Source organism: Mytilus edulis, chromosome 7 (genome assembly GCF_963676685.1).
Source record: "Mytilus edulis chromosome 7, xbMytEdul2.2, whole genome shotgun sequence".
In the NCBI taxonomy this organism is placed as follows: Eukaryota; Metazoa; Mollusca; class Bivalvia; order Mytilida; family Mytilidae; genus Mytilus; species Mytilus edulis.
The window spans coordinates 10,628,978-10,642,732 of NC_092350.1; the positions used below are offsets into that span (position 1 = coordinate 10,628,978).

The window sequence follows — 13,755 nt, forward strand, 5'->3', positions numbered from 1 at the left end:
CTTTTTGACTAGCTACCAGTTAAAGCCTATTGATTTCACAAATACTGTAAAACTACTTTTTTTCTCAACAATTCAATCATTCTTCTACTCAACTACTCTGGATTATTAAATTTCAGAGTTTCTAAATATTTCTACATAATTAAAAGCTAAGATATGATTGACAAACACACCCAGGTGGTTAGGTTTGTGTCCATGTTTTATTAGGTTTCAGGTAGCCTTTCAATTGACACAGGTGTTCACTTTGATGTATTACACACCTGTTATCACCTGTAGTCTGACCATCTTACCTATATAATACCTACATGTTACCTACATGTTCGTACATCTGATTATAGATCATCAGAATATATTGACATATACAATTAGTAAATAAATAACGTCTTCTTTGAATTAGAAATATGCATTGCATGCTATGAAATTTTGTGTCTATTTAAATTTATTTGCAAACACATGTATTTATAATAGATTATACCTTTACATGCATGCTGTGCAGTTTAAATTCAGGTGCAAAACTTTTGTCTGCATTAAACATTTAGGTTCTTCTGTTTCATTGCCAGTTTTCAGTAACAAAATTTGATACAACCAATAAAATAATGACCTCTGCTGAAGGTTAAATTGAAAATTTCTGTATGAATGGACATAAAGTATTTGTACTATACAAATTATCTTGCATTTGTCTGAATTATTTATGTGATCAAATGCTTATACAATGTAAAGATACCAGGCTTGGAATTTTGTATGCCCTACTCTATACAGGCATTTCACCTTCAAAAGACGCATCAGTGCCATCAGTGACACTGGAATCACAAAAAATAAAAAGTGCGAAGTCCAAAGTTAAATATCATTGATCATAAGAACCTAATATTAAGATGGTTTTTACCAAAAACTTAAAGTAAGATTCTTTTCCTGTGAAATGAATAAGACCAATTAAGTACTATAACCTGTTGTCTTATTATGTTTTTAACTGAGCACCATGACCTCTATTTTTTGTTATCTTTTCCAGATCAAACATGCCTTCCAAACCACTTCACATGTAATAACCAGCGATGTGTAAAAATAGAATGGCTTTGTGATGGAGATAATGATTGTGGGGATGACAGTGATGAACTCAGTTGTCGTAAGTTACTGTTACCATAGTGATGCACTCAGTTGTCTTAAGTTGCTGTTACTATAGTGATGAACTTAGTTGTCGTTAGTAACTGTTACTATAGTGATGAACTCAGTTGATGTAAGTTACTGTTTCTAAAGTTATGAACTCAGTTGATGTAAGTTACTGTTACTATAGTGATGAACTCAGTTGTCTTAAGTAACTGTTGCTACAGTGATGAACTCAGTTGTCTTAAGTTACTATTACTATAGTGATGCACTCAGTTGTTGTAAGTTACTGTTACTATAGTGATGAACTCAGTTGTCTTAAATTACTGTTACTATAGTTATTAACTCGGTTGTTGTAAGTTGCTGTTACTATAGTGATGAACTCAGTTGTCGTAAGTTACTGTTACTAAGTGATGAACTTAGTTGTCTTAAGTTACTGTTACTATAGTGATGAACTCAGTTGCAATTGTTCAGTTGTCTTAAGTAATTGTTACTATAGTGATGAACTGAATGTCAAAAGTTACTTCTCATTTGTCAGAAGTAACTTCAATGTGCTGTGGCGCCTCACTCATTGATACGGACAGCTAACCATGTGTAAATACTTGTACATTTTTTTTATTCAATCTTTTATTTTAGATTGTACAACAAAATGATAAAAAGCTGTAAAATAAAAAGAGTTGTTGAAAGGAATCTTATATATGCAGAAGAAACATCAACAGTAACTAAACAAAACTGAGTTCAAAACTTAGCAAGCATATGTGTCCATATTGATATCATGCACTGCTAGTACAATCACATTTTTTTCTTATGCAAGATTCTTCATTCATATTTCAGCTTTTAATTATCAATTCTAATCAGTTAATGAAAAGATTTTGTGTTTATTTCAGCCTCAAAGAATTGTAGTACTGACCAGTTCCCCTGTAGTGATGGAAGTTGTATACCCAAACATTGGAAATGTGACCATGACCCTGACTGTACTCACAGAGAAGATGAAAGAAACTGTGGTAGGTAACAATAAGATATGTTATCCCTTTGATACATAATAGTTATTTACTTACATGTCATGTTCAGGTTGTAGCATGTATAGACAACTCAGATCCATTCTGTAGAGATTTAATGAATTTTGGATATCAGTCAATTTTTGATGATTTTCATTAATAACTGCCATACTGTAATTAATTTCAAGTGTACATAAAATTACATTGATATTATCATAATAATTATTGTTATGATATCACACATACCTTGGTAGCATTAAATACACATAACTTTTTGGATAGACTTATTATTAGTTAGTTCACTTGTATGGTCTACATCTCTTGAGAAATGTGAATGACAAAGTAACGAGAAGTTCTTGTGGATTTACAGCCTATTCTGTAATCATTGTAATTAAAGTATCTTTCTCCAGTTCTCTATAGTTCTGGCCAAAGTAAAATGAAAAGAAAATAAAGCTGTTAAAAAAATAACCCTATAATTAAATATTTCAGCTGTGACATGTAATGAACACCAGTTTAAATGTCAAGACAAGTCTAGCTGTATACCTAAAGAATGGAGGTGTAACTCTATACTAGACTGCTCGGATGGCAGTGATGAAGATAACTGTAGTAAGTTAATGTTCCAGCTAACATAACTGATAATTATTGGTAGTTGGTCAATGTTCCTGCTAACAAAGCTGGTAAAAACAGAGATGTTATTCTTGCCTAATAGATTGTTGCTTTTCCAGCCAACTTGGCTGGTTGTAAAAGCAATTAATACTATGATGAGTTACTTTTCCAGATAATGAAGATAGTACATGTGTATTACAACTATGATATTATATATTTGGTAGTTAATTACTGTTTCATCTGAAAACCTGGTAACAATGACCTTGTTTTGTATTTCTAAAAAATAAAATGCCTGTAAATTCGGAAATATATGTGAGGTTTTTATTAATGCGAAAAATGCAACTGGGTGAGTATCGCAATAATTAGAACTGGCATTTTGATAACAGAAACATAGATCTTTATGCAGATTATTTTGGTAAACGCAATAACTAAACTCGCAATGTTTGTCCATTGGTGAAAAATCACAATAATAAATGCATGCAATAATTTCTGAATTTACAGCTGTAATAAAAATACCCAACTCCAAGGAACATTCCAATCAGAAATTCCCTAATCACATGGCAAAATCTAAAGCTCAAACACATCAAACAAATGGAAAGTTCCTTATCACATGGCAAAATCTAAAGCTCAAACACATCAAACAAATGGAAAGTTCCTTATCACATGGCAAAATCTAAATCTCAAACTCATCAAACAAATGGAAAGTTCCTTATCACATGGCAAAATCTAAAGCTCAAACACATCAAACACATGGAAAGTTCCTTATCACATGGCAAAATCTAAAGCTCAAACACATCAAACAAACGGAAAGTTCCTTATCACATGGCAAAATCTAAAGCTCAAACACATCAAACAAATGGAAAGTTCCTAATCACATGGCAAAATCTAAATCTCAAACTCATCAAACAAATGGAAAGTTCCTTATCACATGGCAAAATCTAAATCTCAAACTCATCAAACAAATGGAAAGTTCCTTATCACATGGCAAAATCTAAAGCTCAAACTCATCAAACAAATGGAAAGTTCCTTATCACATGGCAAAATCTAAAGCTCAAACTCATCAAACAAATGGAAAGTTCCTTATCACATGGCAAAATCTAAATCTCAAACTCATCAAACAAATGGAAAGTTCCTTATCACATGGCAAAATCTAAATCTCAAACTCATCAAACAAATGGGAAACAACTGTCATATTCCTGACTTGGTACATGCATTACCTTATGTAGAAAATAGTGGTTTAAACCTGGTCTTATATCTAGGTAAAGTTGTATGCTTGTATGACAGTCACATAAAATTTTACTGCAGTGAATTTATCTTGTTAGTTTTAAAGAAAGATTTCCTTTTGAGTTAAAATCATAATTGGTACGGATTTAGATTATCACTGTCACTTATAAATGGATATTGTAGATGAGCAGCAAGCCTTCTGCAGTAAACATGAATTCACCTGTCTACAAACTTCTACATGTGTTCCATTAAAGATGAGATGTGATGGTAAAAATGATTGTAAGTCTGGGGAAGATGAATTACTTTGTGGTAAGTTTGTTGTTACATGTAGTTTCGTCTGTTGTAAAAACATGGAATAGATACTCATTTGAAACTTTATCAATTCAAAAACTATAGAAAAATTCCAACCTACCCCTCTTAAAAATGCTTTTTGTTGTTTAGAGAAATAAGGTCTTCTAGAAAATTACTATCCTTTATGCAATACTTATCATCGATAGAATTCAGTTGGTAGTTATGAGGCTGATCACATCCTAAACATTGTTTGGAGGAATTGAAGTAAGATATATGTTCTAATCATGGTATATTTTTACTACTCCATAGCAATAAATTCCCTACTCAAATAGTCTACAACAGTGAACATAAATGAGTGTTTGGGGAAGATAATTTGTTTCAGTCACATTCAATACTACAAAATTCTGAAATAGCTCTACAATTCTGTAATTGTCATTGATGTTAGGAGTTATTGTTATGGATTTTTTTTTTAAAGTAATATCAACAGAAAAAAATGTGGGAAAAACTGTTACACAAAATATCCAGGACTGAAAATGGAGTTTTAGGTGAAAAGTTATCTTGGTGTATCATTCTTTTTTCACTTTTGTTCACAGAAGTGTCAGATAAATCTGACTGTTCATCAGATGAGTATGTATGTGGTGATGGATCCTGCATAGCTATGGACTGGGTCTGTGATGGAGTAACGGACTGTGCCAACCTAATGGATGAACAGAATTGTAGTAAGTTACCCCACCCAATTCCACTCTGTTGCCTACTTTCTGTATATTCATAAGGATTGTACTTTAGATAAAAAATCATGAGGAATTCTTTTAGGTCTGAATTTGCCAATAAAATAGTTTAACTGAAGTGTAGTCAGAACCTCAGTTTGAATAAGATTTCCTCCTTTAGTTCACTTGGTATGTACAGATATGAAATATTCTCCTGAAATCAAACAAGCAATTGTAACCAAACTTCGATTGAATTATTCCTCGTATATTTTGAATTCAGATTTTGCCAGACAATCATGTTAACCAACCAAATTGAAAGACCAAGATTTTTCTAGTTAGTGAAGATAGTGGCCATTGTTTATGTAGACAATTGATAGTTTGCCTATTTTTTAGCTTTTTTGTCTTGTAATCCTAACCAGTTCAGATGTGACAATGGTCATTGTATCAGTAGATCTAAAAGATGTGATGGAGTTGATGACTGTTCCGATGACAGTGATGAAAAGGGGTGTGGTAAGTTGATAGAACATCCCACTAATAAATACTTTATCCCTCCCACTTACTGAATTTATTCAATAAGAATGTGTAAACAATTGATGGTAGGGAAGTTTGTAAGTTATATTTGGACAGCAAACTTATTTTCTTTGTCCCCTTTAATTGTGGGTTTAGGGGTTGATTGTAATTGTTTGGTGCTCTATTCACTGATCTGTTTAATGTGGCAACTGTATAATAAATTTTATTAGTATATGATAAATAGTTTTGTTGAATCAAATGGGTCATGTCAGAATGATATTTGTACTAACTATAACGCTCATGAAAGTTTGTTAATCTGCAATAAAAATGGTAAGACAGATTCAACCGACGTTGCATTGGTTGTAATAGAACATGAAGTGTGCACATTCTATTTGATTTTTTTATCTTAAATATTTATGAGGTTTCTCATACTAAAAAATGGACCTAGCCATTTATACTTATATTATTTTGAAAAAAACGACAACTATTATTATTATAATTATTTTTTGTAATATTCCTATATTTTTCATTACCTAGAAACCCTAAATGGAGAGATACAGTGCAGTCCAGGACAGTTTAGTTGTGGCAATGAGAAATGTATTTCCTTGGACAAGAAATGCAATACATTTGATGACTGTGGGGATTCTTCTGATGAACTGAACTGTGGTAAGTGTCATGGTAACAAGAACTTAGTAATTTGTCATGGTAATAAGAACTTAGTAATTTGTCATGGTAACATTTCATGGTATCGTACATTGTGCTAGTTATGGATTTTATGTTTGGTAAATAAAATTCTTGTATGAAGACATAATGCATGGGTTGGGTTCACTAATCCAACGGGATTTGCAATGCATTTATTACCCCCATCATGTCCCTTTTGGTTATTTTCTTGATTTAAACAGTAGCTGTTTATGACATAAAACTATATCATTTCTGTATTGACAGTATGGTAGAATAATCCCTCATTTGAATCATATTTTTGTAAGGTTTATTTGCCAAAAACTGAATCTTTTGAGGATATAAGATATTTCTTTTGCCTGAGTTATAATACACTTAAGAAGTAGAAAAAAATGGTAAATTATAAATTATAATAATAAAATTGAGAATGGAAATGGGGAATGTGCCAAAGAGACAACAACCCGACCATAGAAAAAAACAACAGCAGAAGGTCACCAACAGGTCTTCAATGTAGCGAGAATTTCCCGCACCCGGAGGCGTCCTTCAACTGGCCCCTAAACAAATATATACTAGTTCAGTGATAATGAACGCCATACTAATTTCCAAATTGTACACAAGAAACTAAAATTAAAATAATACAAGACTAAGCTATGAATCATCTGTTATAAGCTTTCATTGAGGATGTCTTGTTGATGATATTTCTCTACTGATTTATAAAGATTAAGTATTATACAATACAGACAGTTTAATCTGTGTGAGAAGACTTGTGATGTTGATGACAGAACATGAAACACAAGATGACAGACTGATGATAGAATTACCATACTATTACATAATTATTTATCAAAGAAAATAGGCTACAGTTAAATGTGTTGAATAGTTTTTTTTAAAGATTACACAATAATTTTTTTTTTTATCAAAGGTGTTGATTTCAATACAAATTTTACCTACTTTCATGTTCTAGTTCTTTAAAGCAAACAAAAAAGACAAATAGTTGTTTCATTTTTAGCATCATGATCTTATTTAAAATGTTCCTTTGTGCCAGGATGTTATGAGAAATTTTTGGATTGAACACTGTTATTAAGAAATAATTGAGTAGTTGTTGAATGAAATAGAATCTTATACATTTTCATATGAAGAAATGTTGATTTGTGGAACTAGTAGATTAGGTTACATGTCAAGAAGACAACAATACATTTACTGTGGAATCATTTATTTTTGTGGTTAAAGAAGAAAATGTGGGTTTTTTTTTGTGGATATTAGATTTTGGGAAATTGACAAGTTTACATATATATATAAAATAAACCACATAATCCACAAAAATTGGTATACTGCAAAAATGATGATTCCACAGTGCACAATTTTTTAAAAGACATATATTCAGGTCCTTCATTCATCATATAAAAAGGAAGATGTGGGATGCTTGCCAATGAGACAACTCTCCACAAGAGACCAAATGACACAGAAATTAAAAACCATAGGTCACTGCATGGCCTTCAACAATGAGTAAAGTCCACACTGCATGGCCTTCAACAATGAGTAAAGTCCACACTGCATAGTCAGCAAGGCCCTGAAATGACAAATGTAAAACAATTCAATATGTTTGTCTTAGATGAGACTGGTGTTTATATCATATCAAATAATTGACATATTTAACTTATTTCAGGTGAGGAGGTTCTGATTTATGCCCAGGGACAATACTTAAGGAAGATAGCACTGAGCATGCCTAACTATCCCGATGTTAAGATACCACTGAAAGGTGTGAAGAAGATCATAGCCATTGATTACAACCCTATAAGTAACATGATTTACTGGAGTGACCAGGATCTCAACACTATTAGTGCAGCTTATCTGGATGGTTCAGGTACAATAGTTAACTCCCCTTCTTGCTAATACTCATCTTTTCTTACACTGTGAACAAAAATGACAATAATGACTCTTTGTTGAAAAATGGTAGCCAGTATTTCTGGCCATGAAAACATTTGACTTTTTCCACATTTTAAATCAAGTCAGATGATAGAATTTTTATGGTTTCAAATATCTCTTCTACTATTTAACCATATATGTAAGAGTAAGTTGTAGTCGAGTTTAAGAAGTTATATTGTTATCAAAACCAGGGTCATTTGTTTTTTGAAAATAACAGATGTCCCACATACTTTAGTAAAAGTATATGTAACTCAGGTGATATATCAATATTGGCAAGTAACCCACTGTCAACACTAGGGACTATATTTGTGGACAACGAAAATCAAGGGATGACAATTGTCGTCTCGGACCTATTTGTATAATATTAGGACAAATCTTTTCTTATCAAAGGTCAGAAAATAATATCAAGCAAAGTGAAGTCATCTGATGGTATAGCAGTAGATTGGATCAACCAAGTTTTATTCTGGACAGATACAGGCTCTGATAAGATAGAACAGGCAAATCTAGATGGTACCAAACAGATTACTATCCTGTCTAAAGATCTTGACGAACCAAGAGATATTGCAGTGGACCCAGTAGAAAAGTGAGTTTAACATGGAACTGATGTATAACATTTCTAAGCTGTGCTTATTTAGGGATATTTCTGTGGGCTGATTAGAAATGTGAATATAGCAGACCACTCTCCTGTATAGATGACTGAAATATTTAAGGAATAATACAGTAGAAAGAGAGAGAAAATAAGTTCAAGCACATTGATGTAGGCGTTATCTATATATGATAGTACCCAAAAGTACTTGTACTATTATAATCTACAAGGAAAAGTTAATTTTATGAAACTACAATATGTTTGAATTTAAAAAGTTTAAGAATGTTCACCCCAAAGCATTTTAAAAGGGAAACTGATTTGTAGCATCTTCGAATTTTAGAAGTAAGACACTTTTGTTTATATAAACTGTTGTCTTGTAGTTTAAGACTGACTAATGAATTGTGTTAAATTTCAGATTTGTATATTGGTCTGACTGGGGTCAACAACCTAAACTAGAGAGGTCAAGATATAATGGAACAGACAGACAAATCCTTATTGACAGTGAGATTCAATGGCCTAATGGACTAGCATTAGACTTGGCAGACAGGAAGCTTTACTGGGGAGATGCTAAGAAACAAAGAATAGAAAGAGCTAATTTGGATGGTTCAAACAGAGAGGTTGTAATATCAACTGATATACCTCATTTGTTTGGGCTGAGTTTGCTTGGTAAGTTCTTTAGTATATTCCTTTTTTCATACATTCGTTAACTCGATCACAACAAAACAGAATAGAAACAAAATTGTGCCAAATGTTAGCTTGGAGTGAACAATCTCTAGCCTTTTAAATTCCCAACATTTTTCAGATAAGCTTACTGATAAAGGAGGAGTTTCTTTTGATTTTTGATTTGTCAGATATTGATGGAATCCATAAATTCAAAGGCCAATAAATAAATATAGATTCCACAACTGCAACATGTGTGTTACGATATTTCTCCACTCGAGACAGTTAAATTTTAATATTTAAAGGCTTGCTGAGCTTTTTAGATAATTAAAATTCAACTGGCGAGAGAGGAGAAATATCATAATACACGAGTTAAAGTGGTGAAATTTGTTTCTCTAATGAATTTTATCCTTCCTTTTCAAAGATTTAAAGAAAGTTGTGTACTTTTTATGTGATGTCATTAGGCAAAGTCACCTGTTTTTATGACATCACAATAGGCTTATTCAGAAGAAGCCAAGAACATTTAATGTCACAGTTAAATTTCGATCAATCATTTGCCAAGAACAGATTTTTCATTAGTATAGAAAAATATTTTTCTCACACCAATCAAGAAGTGTGAAAAAAGCGCAAAAATTAGAGAAAAAAAAAACCAGATTCAGATTCAATGAAACAATCAAATAAAATCCAGATAAAATAAATACTTTTACAGTTGAAAATTTTTTACTTACTAAGAAAGGGATTAATAAATATACAATCTAGATAGGAATAGAACTAGTAAATAAATTTATGACACCAAACCATATACACACTTTATACTTGTTTTTTGTGTATTTAGGTAACCATATTTACTGGTCAGACTGGAAAGATACATCTTTAAATAGATGTGATAAAAGGACGGGAAAGAACAAAGTCACCATATTGAAACATCATAGCAGGAATCTAGGCATGTTCATGGATGTCAAAGCTATCAAGGTCAAACTTATAAAAGGTAAGGTCAAACACATTCATATCTGGACATGGGAAATGTTTGGCTGTGGAAATAAATGGAAACAATTAATGTCAAATTGCCTAAATACCGGTCACTTCATGAAACTGAGCATATTCATTGGTTTATAGAATTATTCATGTTAAATTTCCCATAATTGTGACATATTCAGGGTTGTCAATTATCAGCACCAGACTGCCATTATAAAACAGATATCATAGAAGGGAGCTGTCAAATTTCCCTAATACTTCAGGAATGTATTGTCTTAAGATATTTGAGTATTTTGTTCTCTGAATTTCAGGAGACAGAAATAAATACTGTGGATTTGATGAGTTCCATTGTGAGAATGATCTTTGTATTGGGAACAAGAAACGATGTAATGGCAAGAATGATTGTGGAGATAATTCTGACGAGAAAGACTGTGGTAAGAATATAAAAGAGGGAAATCTAGTCTCTTACAAGTATTAGACTAATAAAAATATATCAATAAAACAACTTGTACCAGTAATGTTCAAATTGTTTAATTTTTAAAACAAATTAAGGAAAAGTAGTTATATTATATATGCAGCCAAAAACAGTTGGATGAAACAGGAATATATACACACTCAATCCATGAAAAGCCATTATATCACAAATTATAATGAATCAACAGATTTTTTGATTTAATATTGAAATACAAATGCCCAACAACCTAAATTATTGTTGAATAGTACCCTTTATATAGTATTAACTTTTCAGCCTCATATATAATAATTGATGAAAAAACAATATATGGAACTCAGCAAAACCAACAAATTCTGTCTTTTCTATAAATAGATTTACCAGCCACTTGTGACAAAGATAATGGAGGTTGTCAGCAGACGTGTCGTATATTTGGCCAGCAGGCAAGATGTGACTGTTTCCCGGGCTATTATCTACAATCAGACATGAGGAACTGTAAAGATATAAATGAATGTAACTTTGAAGGCACATGTAGTCAAAAGTGTACAAATGTGCCGGGAACATATAAATGTTATTGTGTTGATGGTTACACATTAAAGCCAGACGGCAGAGGCTGTAAAGCTGATGGTAGGTAGACCAGGGTGGTTACTTTTTAGATACATGTAGGTATACCAGGATACCAGTTAAAATCTTGTGCAAATTTCTAACAGCTGTATCTACTGATATCAGGGTACAATTAAATATGTATTGTAAAGCTTCTGTAAGGTAAACTAATGTAACATTGAGAGGGGAAATGGGACATTTGTCAAAGAGATGACAACCCGTACAAAGAGCAGACAACAACAGAAAGCCACCAATGGGTCTTCAATGTAGCGAGAAAAATGTGTTTGTTGAAGCCTAGTACAGCCTTTCTGTACAGGTTTTATGTGGTTGGAAGACTAAAGAAAATAGAAGAAATGGTAACATTTCTTTGTTCAAAAAAGTATTCTGATATGAGAAGACTACAGAATCTTTGCTGTCAAAAATCCCAGAATCAAGTATGAGTCAAACTGCTGCAATGAAATTACTAGAATGACATATCTTTCTTTCATTTGGACAAATGGATGCAATGTTTTCTTATCTTAAACTCTTTGAATGTTTCCTTCTCTTAAACTCTTTGAATTGCCAGTATTAAATAAAACAAAGAATAGCAACATTATGAAAGTTAAACTTATGAATTTAATTGCAGCTTATGTTATTTTTTGGAATTAATAAAAACTTAAAATGTATATTTCAGGTGGGAAAGCATATTTGATCTTTGCCAACCGTGTTGACATCAGGCGAGTCCTACCAGATAAGTCAGAGTACGATTCTATACTTCAAGGTTTACAGAACGCCATTGCTTTAGACTTTCATATAGATAAGAACTATGTGTTCTGGTCTGATGTGGCTCTAGATAAGATTAAGAGAGCTTATATTAATGGTAGTGAGATTAAAGAAGTTGTACAGTATGGCTTAGAAAGTCCTGGTAAGTTATAATGATAGAAAGTCCTGGTAATTTATAATCATAGAAAGTCCTGGTTAGTTATAATCATACAGAGTCCTGGCAAGTTATGATCAGGGAAAAGGAGAAACATTTAATTTGTTTAAAAATTTTAAGATTGAGAATTTGTAACCAAACAGTGTTCATTTACCTCATAGTCATCTTGTAATAGAACAGAATACCCCATATAAAAATAAGGGGATGTGATATGATTGCCAATGCGACAGCGATCAACCAAAGTTCAAATGAAGTAGATGTAATATAAAAAAGAAGATGTGGTATGATTGCCAATGAGACAACTATCCACAAAAGACCAAAATGAAACAGACATTAACAACTATAGGTCACCGTACAGCCTTATATACCAATAAGCATGCTTTCTTGAGACACAAACAATTAAGAGAAAATGGAAGTGATTGGGTTTAAATATTTATATAATCTTTTATTTATAGGAGGCCTAGCTGTAGATTGGGTCCACGATCTGTTGTTTTGGACTGATGCTGGAACATCTACAATAGAAGTGACAGACTTAGATGGAGTCTATCGTAAAGTGTTGATATGGGAGAACTTAGAGAAACCAAGGGCACTTGTAGCTCATCCTGGAAATAGGTCAGTGAATGTATCAAATTTGACAGCATATACTGTGGAATCATTATTATTTGTTGGATACCAATTTTCATGGATTTCGTGGGTGCAGTTGAACCAAGAAATTAAATGTTCAATGTATAACAAATTTTCCATAGGCTTGTATGCAAACTTCCTCAAAACCACAAATTAAATATCATTGAACATGTAAATTGTCCTTAATCTATGTAAATTGGTACCCACAAAAATAAATGAATCCACAGTTTTTGATTGATTGAGTGTTACTTGCTTAATATCATACATATTGACATATCAAATAAAAAAAATTGAAAGACCTCACAAGCAGCCTGTACAGGATATGAAACAATGTTAGATAAGTAGTACTAGACTACTGGTAGTATTGTCTAATTGTTAATATTACAATATAATGGCATACAAAATAGCATCTCACGCATGTTGAAATACTTTACTTGTGCAGAAGAGAGAACCTGTCATGACACCTCTCACAATGCTATACGGGACATACATTTTCTACTGCCTAATCATTAAGTAAACTGATCAAATTATCAATAATTATTGTTATATTTTCAGATCCATATTTTGGACAGATTGGGGAGGTACACCTAAGATAGAGAGTAGCTGTATGGATGGTAGTTATAGGAATGTTATTGCTAACACATCACTGTTCTGGCCTAATGGTCTAACTATAGATTATACCACAGACAAACTTTACTGGGCTGATGCTAAACATCATGTTATAGAATGTGCTGATTTAGATGGTTCTAACAGGAGAACTGTGCTTAATAAAGGTGAGAATTTATAGATACCAAGGGGGCTCTACTTTATAAAGATAAGAATTTATAGATAACAAGGAGACTCTACTTTATAAAGGTTAGAATTTATATATACCAAGGGGGCTCTACTTTATAAAGGTTAGAATT

General features: G+C 32.2%; 1 protein-coding gene across 1 annotated transcript in view; it reads left to right on the forward strand.

The window, feature by feature from the left end:
- Window positions 1-13,755, forward strand: part of LOC139529917 (low-density lipoprotein receptor-related protein 4-like) — a 65,782-nt gene that overhangs the window by 23,835 nt on the left and 28,192 nt on the right. Inside the window, exons 3-18 of the mRNA XM_071325887.1 lie at window positions 1,004-1,117; window positions 1,983-2,099; window positions 2,583-2,699; window positions 4,107-4,232; window positions 4,808-4,933; window positions 5,315-5,431; window positions 5,969-6,097; window positions 7,776-7,973; window positions 8,426-8,618; window positions 9,037-9,287; window positions 10,117-10,269; window positions 10,568-10,690; window positions 11,083-11,334; window positions 11,984-12,214; window positions 12,682-12,838; window positions 13,406-13,623. Of these exons, the coding sequence (XP_071181988.1) occupies window positions 1,004-1,117; window positions 1,983-2,099; window positions 2,583-2,699; window positions 4,107-4,232; window positions 4,808-4,933; window positions 5,315-5,431; window positions 5,969-6,097; window positions 7,776-7,973; window positions 8,426-8,618; window positions 9,037-9,287; window positions 10,117-10,269; window positions 10,568-10,690; window positions 11,083-11,334; window positions 11,984-12,214; window positions 12,682-12,838; window positions 13,406-13,623 (2,622 nt within the window). The remainder of the gene's footprint in view (window positions 1-1,003; window positions 1,118-1,982; window positions 2,100-2,582; window positions 2,700-4,106; window positions 4,233-4,807; window positions 4,934-5,314; window positions 5,432-5,968; window positions 6,098-7,775; window positions 7,974-8,425; window positions 8,619-9,036; window positions 9,288-10,116; window positions 10,270-10,567; window positions 10,691-11,082; window positions 11,335-11,983; window positions 12,215-12,681; window positions 12,839-13,405; window positions 13,624-13,755) is intronic.